A 21,091-nucleotide genomic window follows, 5' to 3' on the forward strand; every position below is an offset into this window, starting at 1 on the left:
AGAATTTTATTTATTAGATAGTTGTCGTTTTACCAATTATGTAAATATATGTATAAATAACCAATTAAGGAAGTACTAACTTTATATCCGAAAACTTAGTATGCTCTATTTCGTTAAATTAACAAAACTTTTACAATCTAGTAGTAAATTGCATAGTTGTTTCATACCAACACCATGTAAATTGCAACAAATTCCCTACGACCTACTTTTTTTACAATTTTCCCCCTGTATTATGTCGTCACGCAAACCTACATAATTGGGTCATTGCAATCGATCCTTTTTCATTACCTTTTTAGGGTTACGTACGTATATACGTATTTTATTTCTAACTAGCGGACGCTCGCGACTTCGTCCGCGTGGAAATCTATATAAACTTTTAACCCCAATAGACTCTCTTCTATTTATATTTTCGCAAGAGTTATGTATAACATATATTCCACTAATAATTTTTCAAAATTATAACTCAAATATAGATAGATAAATATTACATACGTATAGTATGGTTCCGTAAGAAAAGAGATTTTTTGAATAATATTTTTATAACACATTTTTTTTTTAATTCTTTACAAGTTAGCCCTTGACTACAATCTCACCTGATGGTAAGTGATGATGCAAAAAAGTGATTTGCTCGTAAAGTATCGCTTATTTCACCAATTTCAATATCGTAATGTATCTCATTACGCACATGTGCCTTAATATATGCCTTCATCATTCGTCTAAAAAACGAACGGTACTTTTCTATATCTTTGCAAAGAGTTTTTATGTCAAAAATGTGCTCAACATTATATGAATAACTTTGTGAAATAAAATATAATAAAAAAAACATTTAATTTTTTCATTTTTATAATTTTGACAATAAATATCAACAGAAACACAAAAATATTAATTTACTTTATTAGTAATACTGTATGTTTTTGGTGCATTTGCCTATAAAACGCACGCACTTTGCTATTTAAGCAAAAATGATAAGCTATGAGCTTGTTATTTTTGCTTTTCAAAGTGTCATCTTACAGAAAACAAAGCAAATTAATTTTCAGAAAGTGTGTTCAAAGTGTGTTTCCTCGCAAATCTATATTAATATTATTAAGCTGAAGAATTTGTTTGATTGTTTGTTTGTTTGATTGATTGAACGCGCTAATCTCAGGAACTACTGGTCCGATTTGAAAAATTCTTTCAGCGTTAAATAGCCCATTTATCGAGGAAGGCCATGTATTATCCCCATATTCCTACGGGAACGAGAACCACGCGGCGTCATCTAGTGTGTTATAAAACGTCGTATGACATACGTGCGCTTTGATAGTTACAGCCTATGCTTCCTTATTACAGCTCTCGCCTTTGGCTCGAGCTGCAATATCGCTTCGGCTGTAATTTTCAACTTACCCCACTTATATCATAATGTACTATAACCTCATTGTTATTTTTGTTTAAAATATTTTATTTGTTTAAAAATGAGTATAAACAAATTAACAACAAAAATTTAATTTAAAAAAAAAACAATAAAAATATTCCGATACCGGGAATCGAACCCGAGCCTCCTGGGTGAGAGCCAGGTATCCTAGCCACTAGACCATATCGGATAATGTTGGTAACAGCAAACATTACAATCGGATCAGAAATAGCGAGACAACTATTTTAAGGCAGCCCACGCTACCATACGTAACTACGGTAGCGAATAGTGATGACGAAAGTTTTAAATAGATGAAAGTTTAATAATATTAATTGTAACACGACTGTCCTATAGTACCGTGTTACTCACTATTTCTATGTTGTCTGTGGTTGTATCTATGCTCAGACCAATTATAGAAGGACCTGTATCGCACTCATAGTCCAGAACAAAATTGTCTGTCATTTTCTGAGCAAAACGAGCTTAGATTTGATATATATCTTATACTAAACTATAGTATGCGCATTATCATCTGAGTCGCCCGGTCATAAAAGTCAAAAAAGATAGGAATGTGCAGCGCGCCTACCTGCGCACCCTAATTATCGATAAACGGCTACCTGCGCACGTGCTAATGATGAGTCAATAATGATTTGGACGATTCTGATTGGTCGGTTTCTAATGTAATTGCATTGCGTATTTTTTTTGCTATAAATGTGTTTACTGCAATTAAATAAATACATTCATGTGTTACTCGTTGCGCACTATGGATACTAATATATAATAAATTTGGCAGAAGACGAAGATTCTGATGATGAAGACTCAGATGAAGATTAATTTTATTTAGTTAATAATTATATAATATGAAATATGTATTATATTAAATCAAATATTGTTAATTTTTTTAATTTTGTGAACAAGATACGATAATAAACTTTACTTATCGATAATATGTCTTTCATTGTTACACCCTTCACTAGACGGCTCCATAAGACCCATAAGTGCAAGCGAGATAGATATAGAGAAATGATTTATGGCCCTAAGACTCAGTTGTTAATGCTATTAGTATAGAAGTTTTTGCCCGTTTTTTACACAATTCAATTACTTAGAAAGGTATTTTTTACGGAGCTCTTTAACCGACGAACACGATTACAACTATTTAACATCGTTTTTATAGAGACAGTTTTTATAATCGCATTAGATCGTTGATCATATACTTTGACAGAAAAGTAACGTCTAACGAGGCAGGTCCTATAAAATAATTGGTCTGAGTATCTATGAGTCGGTCGCCATGTTTTTTTCTGAATGACAGAGATGAACGGCTTGTAAAAACTAAGGTGCGAAATGCGTGATATTATTTTTATTATTTGTGATCTACATTATTTTTGTTCGTTTATTATGAATATTAATTAATGTTAAATACTACTACAGCATTAGTAGTGAAGTACATAATGAATGAATGCGTAATTGATCTTAGCGATTTAAAGTTTGTAAACACGAATACTGTTTGAATAAACGGTCAAATCTGTGATTGTGATAAAATGATTTTTATTTAATTAACCATTTCTGAGATGCCTTTTACATAATTTATTTTATAATTAAAAAAACATTTTTTTATTTCAAGTAAGCTTTTACAATCCTACCTACTAATATTATAAACGCGAAAGTTTGTATGGATGTTTGGATGTATGTTACTCTATAACGCCGCTACTACTGAAGCGATTTAGCTGAAATTTGGAATGGAAATAGATTTTACTCTGGATTAACACAAAGGCTTTTATCCCGAAAAAATCCATGGTTTCCCGAGATTTGCGAGAACTGATGATTTTAATGATATGAATGTTTGTTACTCTATAACGCCGCTACTACTGAACCGAATTAGCTGAAATTTGTTATTGTGATATATTATAGCATGGATTAACACATACCTAGGCTACTTTTATCCTGGAAAAATTCATGGTTCCCGAGGGATTTGTCGCAGGGAGCCTTTGGTTACAGTTGCAGAAGCCCTCATTCGCACGAGAGTTTAAAAAACGATGCGTTAAAACCCATTGTTGGCGTGCGTATAGTATGAGGTTGAATGAAGCTCTTTTCCCAACGGCCAAAATTGAAAATGCAACACTGCTCGACAAAAAAACTTCGTGTTTTATAAACGTTGTCGTGTGAACATATATATAGCAGTGATAGCCCAGTGGTAATGACCTCTGTCTCCGATTCCGGAGGGTGTTGGTTCAAATCCGGTCCGGGGCATGCAGCTCCAACTTTTAAAGTTGTGTGCATTTCAAAAAATTAAATACGTGTCTCAAACGGTGAAGGAAAACATCGTGAGGAAACCTGCATACCAGAGAATTTTCTTAATCTCTCTGCGTGTGTGAAGTCTGCCAATGCATTGGACTGGTGGACTAAGGCCTGACCCCTCTAATTCTTAGAGGAGACTCGAGCTCAGCAGTAAGCAGAATATGGGTTGATAACGAGGTGAACATATGCTTGGGAATGCATTTGTTGTATTTGAACGCTTTTTTTAACGTCCGTTAAAAAAACTCTCGTGCGAATGCCTACGTCCAGTTGTGGTCGTCCATCGGCTGATGTATTGATAACCTCTGTTCGTATACATGCCCTTCTATTAAAGACGTCAGATTTCGTATGCGCTCTTCATATGGGTTCCGAACAGGTATTGTCTGCAAATAAAATAATCTGTTATAGTTTAAAAAGTTTGTTGATGACACTCCCATGATATGCGGGCGACGGGAGGAAAGGACTGCGCGGGTGTGAACTCGTACACGCGGGGCACAGGCTGGAAGTGGGGAGCATCGGTCGTGGGTTTTGCTGTCATCGCTACCCGCCTCCCGGCCCCCGCGGACCATTGAGAGTGTTCACAAATCGCACGAAACGTGAGAAATGTGTCGCACACAAATTCATCAACAAAATTGTTTGTCGTTTTTTGATGGGGACGAGATAAACTTACACATCGAAAATATTTAACACAAATTAATATATTCTGTTTCCTTACTCTACATGCAAATATACATTTTTAACACAATGATACATCGATTATAGATGCAGTTTGTATGAACACCTTTGATCATTTATTTATTTATTATTAATTAGCACGGATAAATCCAGTTACACTAATTAAAAGAAATGTACATAAAAATTAAAAAGAACAAAACACCACAGTAAAAATAGACAAAAATAAGAAAAATTAAACAAAAAACTGATGTACAGAAAGCTGATGATGATGATCATATATTTTCGACAGAGGGGTAACCTGTAGCGAGGCAGGTCATATAGAAGGTCTGAGGTCTATATAATAGGCCTATTTTATGCTCCGTATAAGGTTAGACCTTCTTGCAAATAACAGAGGGAAGATAGAGCCAAGAGAATTAGGCCAATCAAATTTTTAAGCATTTTTAGGGTTCCGTAGTCCGCAGAGATACGAGTATATTAAATTGCAACGCAACTACAATGCCACGCGGTGAAATAATTCAAAGAAATTTTTTGGCACTGCAACTACATGGCCTAAAAGGTACAAACACCATCATCATATCAGCCGATGGACGTCCACTGCAGGACATAGGCCTTTTGTAGAGACTTCCAGACATCACGATACTGAGCCTGCGTCCAGCGAATCCCTCCTCCCTGATCGACCAACACTGCGCTTTCTAGTGCGGGGTCGCCATTCCAGCACCTTGGGACTCCAATGTCCATCGGCTCTTCGAACTATGTGCCTATTGCCACTTCAACTTCGCGACACGTTGAGCTATGTCGGTGACTTTGGTGATGGTTGCATATAGAAAATTATATAAGAAAGAAAGAAAGAAAGAATAGTTTATTCAGAATACACATCATACAAAGGAAAGAGAGAAAAAAAAACAACAATTAAAATACATTGCAACTGATGCTGACGCTGCATGATGTGATCCTAGAAGGGTCTCCACTCAGCATATTGCAGTGTCCGTGGGGACACCGCGCTGATCTTCCGTGGAGCCATTAAGGTGACGTTTGGACGGTATCGAGACGTACGGAGCGCCTCTAGTCAAACATCAAGAAATATAAAAAAGAGACAGATACGTGTTAGCAATTTTAAATATTGGTCTTACTAAGTCATGATACGTCATGATACGCTGGTACATTGACATTGGTATCATGACAGGAAACACACCTTGACATTTGTAAATAATAAATTGAGATATTGTCATTATACAAGGTATAAAAGCTATCGGTTCCTTATTTGCGGGGCATTCGTTCATTTGCTATCGAAGAGGCAACAAGTGCCAAGTGATTGCGATTGGAGTGTGATATATCTATATTGTATTGATGTATAATACAAAGCGATAGCAGTGAAGTGTAATATATATATGTGTCTTATTGGTGAATAATACATAGTATTGAAGATCAACAGTGAATTTTATTTCAAAACCCCTCTGAACTTTATATACGTCAATTAAAAATACAAATATATTACAAATAAAAAGGTGTAAAAAACTAAGCCCATAAATAAATGATAACATAGTAATTTTGTAAATAAATAAATTAAACAAAGGACCCAATACTTACATAATAATAATAATAATAATAGAACACTTTATTACACCAAAAACAAAATAACAAAATTTTACAAAAACAAACCAAGTAAAATACAAACAATGGTGTAACGGCGGCCTTATCTCTAAAGTGATATCTTCCAGGCAACCGTTATTATAAGGAGTTCACGTTTACAAAGAGAAGTGGTTGGTGCGCAAATATCGACTTAAAATACTGTACAATAAACAATAAATGAAATATACTTACATAAACTAAGAAAATTAAAATACATAAATACCAATATTAACATTAATAATATATATGTATATATATATACAATAAAATAAACTTACTTAAATTGATATTACATACCTAAATATATTACTGTGATAAAAAGTAGTCTTTAAGACGACGTTTAAATATATGAATCGACTGAGAATGACGAATATCCCGCGGCACGGCATTCCATAGTTTTACCGCCTTAACAGTGAACGACTCACTATAGCGGTGAGTCCGACTAAATGGCATAGATAACTTATTATCATTGCTGTATCGATGATTGAGAAGGTGGTTAGAACCGCGAAAGTGAAACCTTTCTTTTAAGTACGGAGGAGAATGATAGTGATTAAGTATAGAATAAAGCAAGGAAAGTATGTGAAAATTACGACGCTGAGCTATAGTCAACCATTTTAATTGAGCACGAAATTCAGAAATGATATGATGAATTATGATGAAATATGATGATACATATTTTGAATTAAAAGATAATGTTTTCTAATTTTGGTTTTAAATGTGGTCTTGGATATTTCTTAAATCAAAGCTCTGCTTACCAATGTCTTAATCTCCTCCTTACGTCCAATACGTAAGATACGCTCTATGAGGAAGTAGACGATCTCCACGAAACTGATGAAGCTCGCTCCGATATACAAACCCGTAGCTCCTCCGAACGACACTAGAGAACAATCGTAAGGATGGATCATTGTAAGGTAAATCTGTACCAAAATTATTGCAAGGTAGCAATTGCTTCCTGCTTGCGGTACGGACGGCTTCAGTGTGCTCGTGGCGTTCGAGCCGTCCACATCTCTTGTTGTGTAATTCTTCATGGGTTACTTGGGTTACGGGGAGAGTGACTTGAGTGAAAAAGGGGAGTGTTTGTTAACAGTCAAAGGCTTTAACTCTACACACATCGTTCACAAGTGCGTGTCTTCACTCAAGGTCATTCTCTGCCATTTTGGTTACAGTTTGATTTGTTAATAAAGTTGTCCTGACAAGTGTTGTGAAAACCTTTGTTCGACATTAGTAACGACCTTTGGACTAAGTACACCAGACGCGCTATCAACAACATCAGGGTACAATACAATGTCACGTATCGTATCCTGATGAAGTTCCCGCGGTACTGCAGTACGTCGGAAATGTTCGCTGGGGCCAGAGTACCGGACTTCTTCGCGATTATGCGATCGCGAGTCGCAAAGTTTTGGAGTCGTTTGCGATCCTCGAAAGACGAGATCCTCAACACACTGGCGGAGTGTCAAGACTGCTCAATTCTTAAACATTGGCGCGCCAGGAGCCGAATATAAAGTAATGTAGGTAATAGGTATGTACCTCGCTACTTATAATTTAATTATTATTATTATTACTTTTGTATATTTTACCCTTAAGTCTAAGAGGCATATGTGACCTGCGAATGCCTCTTAGACTTAAGGGTAAAATATACAAAACGGTTGTAAGACCTGTCGTGCTGTATGGATCAGAATGTTGGGCGGTGAAAGGGATGGATAGTAAACGAATGCATGTGAACGAAATGCGTATGTTGAGATGGATGTGTGGTGTGACAAGAATAGATAAAATAAGGAATGAGTATATAAGAGGAAGTCTGAAGGTGGCGCCAGTGACAAAAAAATTGAGGAGTAGAAGGTTAGCTTGGTATGGACATGTAAGGCGTAGAGAGGAAAGTCATATTACTAGAAATATGTTGAATGTGCAAGTGGAAGGTCATAAGAGGAGAGGAAGACCAAAGAAGAGATGGTTGGAGTGTGTGAAAGAGGACATGTGTTTAAAGGAGTGGATGTTGGATGTGGAGTTGACGAGTAGAAACGAATGGAAAAGATTGACATATTTTTCCGACCCCACTTAAGTGGGATAAGGGTAAGGAGATGATGATTACTTTTGTATATTTTATATTGGGTAAATACCTTAAAATAAAAATTATTATTATTATTAGTTTTCTTATTTTTGTAATCACTTCTGAGTCAGCTAAAAAGTCACACACTCGCACGTACCGACGAGATCCTGGAAGTGGAACACGATGTACCGCGTGTACCGCATACGTGGTGGCTGTACGTTTAGCCGGACCACACCGCGCAGCCTCAGTGGGCCCTTGTCCCTGCACATCCATAAATAGCTAGTCAAGTATTATTTCATAGAAAGAAGAGACATAAATACGCGAACTGTACCGGACGGCACACATAAACAGCATGGATTTTCAGCAAAATCAAGTAAATGCTCACGTACCAATTTTTAAAAATAATCCCTGTCAACAGGCGATATGCATAAAACTGCAATCACGACTCCTTTTGGTTTTTAATATTTTTATGAGTGCAACTTCTTAGCCGCAGCCAAAGACGCAGAAGTTTTTAAAAGTTTATGAATGACATATCTGACCTCAACTTTTCATAGATGACATTTTGGTCACGTCACGTGACGACAGCAAACACCCCTTTCTTAAAGCGTTTACATACGTGGCGCAATTCTGAATTCGACAATGAGCGTTAGGTGTTTCAGTAGTGAGATTATGAATAACAAAAATCCCAATATCTCACGTATATGTTTTGTTCGTCTTCCCCAAACCTAGACCTATTTGTATAGATTCATGTTCACGAGCAAATGTAAATCTTGGCTCTACTATAAGAAAAAGTTAAAAGAAATATACCATATATGTATCTCGGTGGTGACCTCCCGGAACACGGAATCGGTGCACTGCTGCACGCAGGAGCACTTGATGTTGTCGAAGGTGGCCAGACGGTGCGCCACGCCTGCCATGCAGCGCATGCCAGCCGGAGTGCATAGCGGACCCTCTGTATATAATCATAAGTTATTTTTATAGATGACTTCTTGGTGATTAAGAAAGGCACACCCTGAAATTGACAACCTTGACTTAAATTGACCATGAGGAAAACACGGGACTGGCGGGAGCGAGTCTTCTAGTCAATAGAGGAAAACTTCCGTCGACTTCGGAGTTCGCATATTAGTGGCACAAGAGGTGAAGAGCGTGTTGTGCAAACGAGAGGGTCGTGGAGGACAGTAGAAATCCATAGTAAAGGAGTACCATAAAGGCTTTAGGATGGCAAGAAATAACAATTAGTGGCGTATTTGGCATGTCCTCAGATTTATGCAGAAGACCGCGTATAAAACTGTAGGCATACAGCTTAGAGGAAAGGGAGCAAAAATGCGTATAAGCAGTTTGATCGACGAGTGAATAGTATCTCTATGGTCGACCATGATAAATAAATTAGTAATACATACATTAAGGTGAAAATTTAGACATCATGTAAATCTGTAGCTAAATACCTGCATAAAAGTAGTAGAAGGGCTTGCATCCACAGAGCTGTAGAGCCAGCCGACTCTTGCAGTCTTGTCGACACAGGTTAGTGCTGTGAACCTGTGGACAACCATAATTGGATTGGGGGTACTCCTGGAAAAGGCTCAACATCTTTACTTGATGTGTCAACCTATTTTGTCGTTTGAAAGATTGGGAGATTACCGGAAAACTAAATCTACTAATAATGGTGCTTTATACATATGGCGTGGCCGGTTTGTAATGTGGCCGATCATGACGTTATACTAATGGATTTATTTCATAAAATATAATATACTAGCTGACGCCACGCGGTTTCACCCGCGTGGTTCCCGTTTTCGCAGGAATGCGGGAATAATATACAGCCTTCCTCGATAAATGGGCAATGTAACACAGAAAGAATAGTTCAAATCGAACAAGTAGTTCCTGAGTTCGTTCAATCAATCAAACAAACAAACTCTTCAGCTTTATAATATTAGTACATAGATTCACTGCCCACATCAAGATGTATCTGTCCAGATCAATGAACAACCAGCGTTAACCCCATGAAAATTATGCTCTTTCATGCGTAAATCCGTCGCTTTTCAAATGCGAGTTCCAATAACATCAAGGATGTAGGCCATAGTGCCCTATTGTCCAATAAAATAAAGGATGTAGGGCCTGCACGCAGAGTTCTGCATTCTACTGCTGATCCTCTTTTAAAGTGCTTATTTTGGAGACACTGTTCGGGGACGGGTAGGCGGTGTGTGGCGCAGTCAGTAGGTACGCTGTTACATGGTGGGCAGTGTACTTGTCTGTCTGATGCAGTGGGCTCGTCGGTGTATCGACAGTGTCGCCTGCGTGGGTGAAGCTCCCGCACGCCGGACCCCATGCGCGTTTCTGTGGTACTCGGTTTAGAGAAAGCTGTTCAGAGACTGATAGGCGAGTAATGGCGCAGTCGGTAGGTATGCTTTTATATGGTAGGCACTTACTTGTCTGTCGGATGCAGTGGGCTCGTCAGTGTATCGACAGTGGCGCCTGCGGGGCTGAAGCTCCCGCACGCCCGGCCCTGCACGCGTCTCCGTGGTGCTCAGGTCGGAGACGCTGTTGAGGGACGGGTAGGCGGGGAATGGCGCAGTCATCACATCCGCTATGTCGTATGCTGAATGCACATAGTACTGTAATATGTTAGAAATTGACATTTATTTCAAGTTATTCAATCCAATCTTGGTTAACCACAAATACACATAGATACAGAGACTCCTATGCAATAAAGATGATAAGCCTTTCAAGGAAGTAACCAAAGTTACTCACATAGCTCAACGAGTCAAGAAGCTAAAGGCAATGGGCAGGACGCATAGTTTGAAGAGCCGATGGATGTTGGGATCCAAGGTGCTAGAATGGCGACATCGAACCTGAAAGCACAGTGGTCGATCCACCACTAGGTGGCCTGAAGACATCAAGCAGGTTGCAGGGAGCCGCTGGAAGTGGATGGATGTTATAGGCGGATTTCGACCGTGGTGTTTGGAAGTTAGGAGGCCTATCTTATGTCCAGCAGTAGACGTCCATCGGCTGTTAATTATGTTGACACAGGCATTCGTTGTAACACACAGAATCAACATTATCAACTCATATTCCGGTCACAGCTGAACTCGAGTCTTCTCTCAGAATGAGAGAGGTTAGGCCAATAGTCCACCACGCTGACACAATGCGGATTGGCAGACTTCACACACGCAGAGAATTAAGATAATTCTCTGGTACGCGTTTCCTCACGATGTTTTTCCTTCACCATTTGAGACACGTGATATTTAATTTCTTAAAATGCACATAACTGAAAGTTTAGGTGCATGCCCCGGACCGGATTCGACCCTCATCCTCCGGAATCGGGGAAGAGGTTATATCCACTGGTCTAACACGGCTCACACACACTTACACCACGCCATAAACTACTGCCAGTTAAACAGTTCTAATTAAAGGTAATACCTAGGGTTACAACAAATAATGATAACTTACATGAATGGGATCACAGTTTTCAAAGACGAACAAGCATCCTTGCGGCGAATATTTGCAGGTGGTGGGGAGATCCATCGTGTCGTTCACAGTCAGCTTACTGGAAATTCATTTTTAATACAAGAAGCGTGGTTTTGAAACTAAGCTTCTATACAGGCGTTCGTGCTGTTCGCATATAGGTTTGTCAAGTGGCCACTCTATCTGTGCTAATCTAATATTATAAAGCTGAAGAGTTTGTTTGTTTGTTTGATTGAACGCGATAATTTCTGGAACTACTGGTCCGATTTGAAAATCTTCTTTCAGTGTTAGATAGCCCATTTATCGAGGAAGGCTATAGTATAGCCTATAGCCTTCCTCGATAAATACATGGATAAATATATATTTTCCATGTATTCCTTCGACACATCCCGACGAGGAGGTAGAGGTATTGTATGAGGATATTTCTAAAGCCGTACATGCCTCAAACTCTTATTACAATGTTGTGATGGGGGATTTTAACGCAAAGCTGGGCGAACGTAGCGGTTCAGAGTTGAAAGTGGGACGATTTGGGTATGGGCAACGGAACGATAGGGGCCAAATGTTGGCTGACTTCATGGAGAAGGAGGGCCTCTTTATGATGAACTCCTTCTTCAAGAAGCCACCACACAGGAAATGGACCTGGATGAGCCCCGATGGTTCCACAAAAAATGAGATTGACTTCATCTTGTCTACCAAACGGCAAATATTCAACGATGTTTCTGTGATCCATAGGGTGAAAACCGGTAGCGATCACCGAATGGTTAGAGGCACGTTGAATATCAACATTCAGCTGGAACGGTATCGACTGGTGAAGTCTACGCTCCGACCTACTCGTGCCCATATCCAATACCCCGAGTCCTTTCAACTAGAACTGCAGAACCGCTTTGATTGCCTAGCAAATTGCGAAACTGTGGACGATCTGAACAACAGGTTCGTGGAAACTGTCCATTCCGTTGGGTCTAAGTTCTATAAGACCCACCGTACGAAAAGAACCAAAAAGTTCTCAGACCATACACTTAAACTCATGGAAGAGAGACAAGAAATGAGATTGCAGTCTTCAGCAGATGCGTCAAAATACCGACAAATCAGTAGACAGATCTCTAAGTCGCAAACCAGCGACTTGCGAAACTTTAATACCGAGCGTATCAAAAATGCGATTGAAAACAATCGAGGCTCGAAAGTTTTCGCCAGAGATCTGTCTATTGGACAGAGGCAGCTGACGCGTTTGAAGACCGAGCACGGTAATCTGATTTCTTCCAAGCCCGAGTTATTAAGTGAGGTCGAGAAGTTCTATGGACAGCTATACACGACTACTCAGCAGCCTGTTGACAACTTGGCTAAAGACCCCAGAGCCAAGTTGACCCGACACTATACCGAAGATATCCCGGACGTCAGCCTATACGAGATTAGTGTGGCTCTCAAACACCTGAAGAACAATAAGGCGCCAGGTGAGGACGGAATCACAGCAGAACTCCTGAAAGCGGGTGGAAAACCTATACTTAAAGTCCTTCAGCGATTGTTCAATTCCGTCATTCACGAGGGCACGACGCCTGAGGCGTGGCATAGGAGCGTGGTGGTTCTGTTCTTCAAAAAAGGTGACAACACCTTGCTGAAGAATTACAGACCCATCTCGCTGCTAAGCCATGTTTACAAATTGTTCTCGAGAGTCATTACGAATCGTCTCGCTAATAGGTTTGACGACTTCCAGCCTCCCGAACAAGCCGGTTTCCGAAAAGGTTTTAGTACCATAGACCACATCCATACGCTGCGGCAGGTTATACAGAAGACTCACGAGTATAACCAGCCACTTTGCTTAGCGTTTGTGGACTATGAGAAAGCCTTTGATTCGGTGGAAACCTGGGCTGTGCTAAGGTCATTGCAGAGATGCCGAATTGATTACAGGTATATCCATGCGTTGAAGTGCTTGTACGAAAACGCCACTATGTCAGTCCGTATTCAGGATCAGACTACGAGGCCAATCCAGTTGCAGCGAGGAGTGCGTCAGGGAGATGTGATCTCTCCGAAGCTATTTACCGCCGCACTGGAAGACGTCTTTAAGCTTCTGGACTGGGGCGGACTTGGCATCAACATCAATGGCGAGTACATCACTCAACTGCGATTCGCGGACGATGTAGTCATCATGGCACAGACTCTGGATGACCTTAGTACCATGCTCAATGACCTCAGCAGCGTTTCTCAACAGGTGGGCCTGAAAATGAACATGGGCAAAACAAAAATAATGTGTAATGCTCATGTATCGCTCCACCCAGTTATAGTTGAGAACGCTGCACTCGAAATTGTAGACGAATACATATACCTAGGACATATGATCCAGTTAGGTAGGTCCAATTTCGAGAAAGAGGTGAACCGTCGAATCCAACTCGGCTGGGCTGCATTCGGGAAACTTCGCGACATCTTTTCGTCCGAAATTCCTCAGTGCCTGAAGACAAAAGTCTTCGAACAGTGCGTATTGCCAGTGATGACCTATGGTTCCGAGACTTGGTCGCTAACTATGGGCCTCATAAGAAGGCTCAGAGTCACACAGCGGGCGATGGAACGAGCTATGTTAGGAGTATCTCTGCGTGATCGAATCAGAAATGAGGAGATCCGCAGAAGAACCAAAGTCACCGACATAGCTCAACGAGTTGCGAAGCTGAAGTGGCAATGGGCGGGGCACATAGTGCGAAGAGCCGATGGACGTTGGGGTCCCAAAGTGCTGGAATGGCGACCCCGTACTAGTAAGCGCAGTGTTGGCCGACCCCCCACCAGGTGGACTGACGACATCAAGCGAGTCGCAGGGATTCGCTGGATGCAGGTGGCTCAGTGTCGTGGTGTTTGGAAGTCCCTACAAAAGGCCTATGTCCTGCAGTGGACGTCCATCGGCTGATATGATGATGATGATGATGTATTCCTACGAGAAAAGTAACTACACGGGTGAAACCACGCTGAGTCAGCTAGTTAATGGATAAAACGCAAATGTTAGATACAGCACTTAACTATCTAAAAGTAATTTGAATAGTTTTCCAAAATTCCCTAGGGTGAGCAAGTTATATTTTTTTCGGATTTTTCAAATTTTTCTATCATGAATCAGTTTTTTCAATTCTCTAGCTGTTGTAATTAAGATTTTAAAGATCTGTGACCGCTTCCATTGCCACCTGCCTTTGGCTTGCCACGTCTAGTATACCATCTGAAGGACATCACCCGATTTTCGGCGTAAAGTGACAATTATTTCCGTTAAGGGGTTCTTAGCGAAGGTCCAGAGTTTAACATAACCTGAGCTCTGTACTGGTACTGAAGCTTTAAAATAGGCTGCAGAAAAGATAAAGATGCCTTTACACAAGCGCGACGTCGGTGATAGCCAAGGAGTTGACGGTATAACAAGCGCCGACTTCAGTCATCACGGGGGTCCACTTCGGCGGTGTGGTGATTTGCTCTGCGGTGCTTAGCTTGACCCTTTGCTCAGGCATCAGCTGGATGGAGAGAAAATAATTGGCCATTAGTAGTGTCCATGAAAACAATAATGGTTTTAAGATCTGACATCTACATATATATGTACTTATAATAAGTTCTATATCTATATTATCTATCTATCTATATTTATCTATATCTATACTTATAATAAAAATTTATTAGAAATTTGAGATTTTACTTATACCATTTGCAACAACAAACGTTGCCGTGGCATAGAGTACTACTAGCGCCATCTAGAATCTATGCTCATATAATATACATGTTGTACATTCTCTACATTGAAGGTATTTTGAAAATTTTTATTGGGGGACATTATATAATCGATACTGAAGCTAGAAATATTTTTTGTCTGTCTGTCTGTCCGTGTTTTTTTTTTTGGTTATTCGTCGTATTTCGTATATTTATTCGTATATTTATTGGCATCACGCTGAAATGAAACTTGGCACGGTTTAAGACCATAATACGGAAAAGATTATAGGATATTTTTAATTGCGAAAATAAAATAAGAAGGGGATGAAATAGGGGTTGAAAGTTTGTGTCGAAAGTCCTTCATTTTTAAAGTTACAGTTTTAAAAATTTGTTCATAAATCATGAAAAAAATACGGAATATAATGTAATTTAAAAAAATTTAAAATTCAAGCTCTAAAGTGGTGAAATAGGGCTTGACAGTTTACATTGATTTCCACGAGGACGAAGTCGCGGGCGTCCGCTAGTTAGAAATATATACTCTCATGTGGTTACAGAAGTGCTGACTCATTTTGCGCAAAGGATCAGCCTGGCTGTCCAGGGCGGAAATGCAGTCAGTATTCTTGCCACCATTCCACGTGGGCATGATTTGTATAGTTATTAGGATAAGTTAGCTTCACTTCCTTAAGTGTGTATTATCTCAACTTAAGTTTGCTGTTACAATTATACATACACAACTAAATACAATAATATTTAAATTACTAGTAACTAACCTAACCTAAACTTACTATAAAAATAAAATAAAAAGAAATATAAAATTATATCTACAGACTTAGGCGTCGTAGAATTCATTCGATCATTGGTAAAGTGCCCAGAAGGCTGGCAGTATTGCCTCGTTGCTTCTGGTCACGGGAGGCGTCGATTAATTGCTTATTGTATTCTTCCTCATCTGTTATTAATTAGCACTGACCCTGTACTCGTTTATGTAATATACCCAGACACTGAAAAACACAAATATTCAACACACAAATAGTTTCCAGTTGTGGAATCGAACCCACGGTCGTGGATGCACGACGCAGGGTAACTACCCACTTTAGCATGCGACCGTCAAAATGACGTTTAAAAGCCATAGAAACTTTTCTATTGTACTCATGCGATCAGTCAACAGACTATGAGCAGTGAATTGTAGGGAGATTTGGCTGTTAGGAGCCTTCCCCAGCGGAAGAAGCTCCATATATACGAATATGTCATACGTGGCTTTCAATCAAGAATTTGCAGTATCAAGCGTCGAATCATCTGTAGTACTAGTTTCTGAATCTATCTTTGTATTTGTCGTTAGTGAATTTTATTTCTTCTTTTACTGTTGACATTTGTGAACTAACATTTGTCAACTCACCTCAACAACCAACTCAAATAGATCAACGTTCAGGTCTGGATCATTTGCGAACTCCTCATATCCCTCCAAGTGGTAGAGGTCAGAGCTGGTCACCACGTCGACGAACCTTCTGTAGTACAAGTATTTGGTAGGGTGGGACTCCGGGGTGACGTTCCACCGTGATTTGATAGCGTTCTGTAACTTGTCCTGATTTGTTCGGTTCTGGAACAATAGTTACATATGTCACTGTCATGTAATGAGGGCCATTGTAGCACGAGTGATTTTTGGTTTCACTTCATTGCAAAACAGACAGCATGAGTGCTACAGTGGCTAATTAAGTGCAGTGACTAACAATACTTTGGTTTCACTTCATTGCAAAACAGACAGCATGAGTGCTACAATGGCTAATTACGTGTAGTGGCATACAATACTTTATCTACGACCATAATAAAAGAATTACCAAAACTTGGTAAATCTATACTACTATTATAAAGCTGAAGAGTTCCTATGTTTATTTGTTTGTTTGATTGAACGCGCTAATCTCAGGAACTACTGGTCCGATTTAAAAAATTCTTTCAGTGTTAGATAGCTCATTTATCGAGGAAGGCTATAGGCTGTATATTATCCCCGTATTCCTACGGAAACGGGAACCACGCGGGTGAAACCGCGCGGCGTCAGCTAGTTTTAAAAACTAAATACGGCATAAGGATGCGTATAAGGGACACATTTTGAGATCTATTTACAAAAGAAAATATTATATTATTTACTCCGAAAATATTCATTATAGAAAAAAATTTGAATTATTATTATTATAATAACTATATAACTATATATAATAAAGAATATAACCTTATCATCATCATCACTCTACACCCATATAACTATTGGCCTAATAGTCCACCACGCTGGCCCAATGCGGATTGGCAGACTTCACACACGCAGAGAATTAAGAAAATTCTCTGGTATGCGTTTCCTCACGATGTTTCTCCTTCACCGTTTGAGACACGTGATATTTAATTTCGTATGTAATGCACACAACTGAAAAGTTGGAGCTGCATGCCTCCGGACCGGATTCGAACCCAGACCCTCCGGAATCGGAGGCAGAGGTCACCACTGGGCTATCACGACTCTTATAACCTTATAGTTATGGGAAATAACCCGAGCACCCTGTATATACCTGTAGGAGTTTTCGTTTAAGGTTCGCTGCTCAGGAGTTCAAGTGAAAGACACGATTCTTTAATCGGAATGTAATAATAATTTTATTGAATCAATCTTAGTCTAATATATACATTTTTGCTTCACAAATAAAGACGCGCGCGAGTTATATCGGTATTGTCGCATAACAATCCATGTACACAGACATGCACATGGTTTACACACACATATATAGGTTATATATATATATATAGGTTTTTTGTTTTTGGTTTTATATTTTGTGTCTTATTATATGAATTTTTATTTTGAATGTATTTAAAGTATTTTGATTAGATGTTTAGTTTATAATTATAACTGACTGTGACGTCACCCGGGTCTCAGCTGAAAATCAGCGCTGCGCATTGCTTTCCAGCGATGAACGGCTAATGCTGAGCTGTAAACCCTTTCTGTTTGGTGTCACAGACAGTCATGTAATATCTAAGATAGGATGTACTGTTTGTGACACTAAAAAGTGAATAAACTTATTTTCTTTCTTCTTCTTTCTTTCTTTCTCACATATGCGGCAATACGCGCGGAGCGCCTCTCGCGGTCTCGGATATTAAAGTGCTTTCCTTTTTCCTTTCCTGCGTTCCTGTTTCTTTCTGTAATCGACGGGCAGGCGGACGGCGACGGCGAGGACGAGTTTTACGCAGTCGTAAGTATGTAGGTAGGTAAGGTAAGTATAGGTGAGTATTCTAGCGCCTATATACCTATAGCTACTCACCTGTACGCAGGCGGTGACGGCGGGCATGGTGTAGTGCCACGTGCGGAAGTCCTTCTCCAGCGTCACCACGGTGGGGTTCTCGCGGTAGCGCTGCCACTGGCCCAGCGAGATGTCCACCACGCCGCACACTGCCGTCACCACCGCCACCAGCCATAGCAACCTGGTGAACCAACGCGGAGTATAGAATGATAGCAATTTCATATCAGCTCGCTACCATCTCAGACTGTACCGCCACCAGCCATAGCAACCTGGTGAACCAACGCGGAGTATAGAATGATAGCAATTTCATATCAGCTCGCTACCATCTTAGACTTTCTGACGGCCTGGGTAAAGACCTGTCGAATGATCACGCAAAGGAATCCGTGAACCAACGCGGAGTATAGAATGATAGCAATTTCATATCAGCTCGCTACCATCTTAGACTGTCGGACGGCCTGGATAAGGACCTGACTAATGATCACGCAAAGGAATCCGTGAACCAACGCGGAGTATAGAATGTTAGTAATTTCATAGCTGTCTACCATCTCAGACTGTCGGACGGCCTGGGCAAGGACCTGACGAATGATCACGCAAAGGAATCCGTGAACCAACGCGGAGTATAGAATGTTAGTAATTTCATAGCTGTCTACCATCTCAGACTGTCGGACGGCCTGGGCAAGGACCTGACGAATGATCACGCAAAGGAATCCGTGAACCAACGCGGAGTATAGAAAGTAATTTCATAGCTGTCTACCATCTCAGACTGTCTGACGGCCTGGGCAAGGACCTGACGAATGATCACGCAAAGGAATCCGTGAACCAACGCGGAGTATAGGAAGTTAGTAATTTCATAGCTGTCTACCATCTCAGACTGTCGGACGGCCTGGGCAAGGACCTGACGAATGATCACGCAAAGGAATCCGTGAACCAACGCGGAGTATAGAAAGTAATTTCATAGCTGTCTACCATCTCAGACTGTCTGACGGCCTGGGCAAGGACCTGACGAATGATCACGCAAAGGAATCCGTGAACCAACGCGGAGTATAGGAAGTTAGTAATTTCATGTCAGCTCGCTACCATCTTAGACTGTCTGACGGCCTGGGCAAGGACCTGACGAATGATCACGCAAAGGAATCCGTGAACCAACGCGGAGTATAGAATGTTAGTAATTTCATAGCTGTCTACCATCTCAGACTGTCTGACGGCCTGGGTAAGGACCTGACTAATGATCACGCAAAGGAATCCGTGAACCAACGCGGAGTATAGAAAGTTAGTAATTTCATAGCTGTCTACCATCTCAGACTGTCTGACGGCCTGGGCAGGGACCTGACTAATGATGACAAAGGAACTAACCGAATGGTGCTGCATGATTGTAGAAGCCGACCGCGTATAAAAGGGACAAGGCGATACTAAACGAAAAAAGAAAGAAAGAAAAGTTTATTCAGAAAAGTATATACACATCATACAAAGTAGGTATTTAAGTAAATAGGTCTCGACTTTGTTGGTAATCTATTAAATCATATACACACACTTTAATTTTAACACAATGAAACGTCGATTCTATTGATACAGTTTTATAAACACGTTAGATCATCCTAATAATAAACGCGAAAGTTTGTATGGATGTTTGTTACTCTTTAACGCCGCTACTACTAAAGTGATTTGGCTGAAATTTGGAATTGAAATAGATTTTACTCTGGATTAACACATAGGCTACTTTTTATCCTGAAAAAATCCATGGATTCCCGAGATTTGTGAAAACTGATGATTTTGATGATATGAATGTTTGTTACTCTTTCACGCCTCGACTACTTAACCGAATTAGCTGAAATATAGCATTGAGAAATATTATTGCCCGGATTAATATATAGGTTACTTTTTATCCCGGAAAAATCCATGGTTCCCGAGGGATTTGTGAAAAACTAAATTCCACTCGTGTTTTGACAGGAGTAACTTCCGGCGAGGCAGATCCTATACAAGGTAATTGGTTTGAGGTCTTGCCTGTGATGACGTATAGTATGGAACTGTGGAAACTAAAGTCAGCCTTATCCACATGTACGTTGCCTACATCCAAAGACTAATGTATACTTCCTGGAATTCCTGAAGGACTTCTTTTGCCATACCTTTCAATCCAATGCCTCTTCGGTGCTGCGATGTGGTTGAAGCCATGGATGCTGGTCTGCAAGCAGAAGGACTTGCAGCCACTTATGATGCCGTCCACAACCCCTTGGTTGTGGGGTGAGTTGTGGGGTTGCGGTGAAAACATATCTTCGATGGAAAGGCCTAGAAATAAAGTATCAATAGCGTAGCAAATTCGTTCGTAACACTTCCGATGGTCTGCGCGGGACGGGAGGGGGGTAGTTATGCCCCGCTCGCATGACTTCATGCCCGCACAGTCCTTTCCTAAGCCCGCGCGCTCGACTTCACACCCGCGCAGTCTGTTCCCCCGTCGCCCGCATATCATGGGAGTGTCATCAACTAACTTGCCAAGCTTATAATAAGAAATTCTGAACAAACAGTGATTTTTTATTTTTAATAATAATTATTTACACTGCCCCATATTAGTATCTACAAAACACCTGTTCGAAGCCGGGGCGGGACGTTAGTGTTATATAATTTTTTTTTCAATCTTTACAACTTAGCCCTTGACTACAATCTCACCTGATGGTAAGTGAT

At 40.2% G+C, this 21,091-nt stretch overlaps 1 protein-coding gene and 1 non-coding gene across 2 annotated transcripts; both read right to left on the bottom strand.

The window, feature by feature from the left end:
- Positions 1 to 1,505: 1,505 nt before the first annotated feature.
- On the bottom strand, positions 1,506 to 1,577 carry Trnae-cuc (transfer RNA glutamic acid (anticodon CUC)). Its single transcript has one exon. It is a non-coding gene; the product is annotated as a tRNA-Glu (tRNA).
- A 7,887-nt stretch (positions 1,578 to 9,464) lies between these two features.
- Positions 9,465 to 20,681, bottom strand: LOC112054575 (uncharacterized). The gene is made up of 7 exons (XM_024094412.2): positions 20,539 to 20,681; positions 18,437 to 18,596; positions 16,540 to 16,740; positions 14,823 to 14,956; positions 11,472 to 11,568; positions 10,451 to 10,636; positions 9,465 to 9,563 (listed from the first exon to the last, which is right to left on the bottom strand). Exons 1-7 carry the CDS (start codon positions 20,679 to 20,681, stop codon positions 9,465 to 9,467), a joined length of 1,020 nt encoding a protein of 339 aa, XP_023950180.2.
- Between the last annotated feature and the right edge of the window lie 410 nt (positions 20,682 to 21,091).

The sequence above is a fragment of the Bicyclus anynana genome, chromosome 26 (assembly GCF_947172395.1).
Source record: "Bicyclus anynana chromosome 26, ilBicAnyn1.1, whole genome shotgun sequence".
NCBI lineage: Eukaryota > Metazoa > Arthropoda > Insecta > Lepidoptera > Nymphalidae > Bicyclus > Bicyclus anynana.

Bases quoted from the DNA above. Each gene is read 5' to 3' on its own strand.
- LOC112054575 (XM_024094412.2), bottom strand. From the start codon at position 20,681: ATGTTTTCACCGCAACCCCACAACTCACCCCACAACCAAGGGGTTGTG. The intron at 18,597-20,538 runs GTATGGCAAAAG...TTGGTTCACCAG, and splicing joins AAGAGGCATTGGATTGAAAG to GTTGCTATGGCTGGTGGCGG. The intron at 16,741-18,436 runs GTGAGTAGCTAT...CTATTGTTCCAG, and splicing joins CCGTCACCGCCTGCGTACAG to AACCGAACAAATCAGGACAA.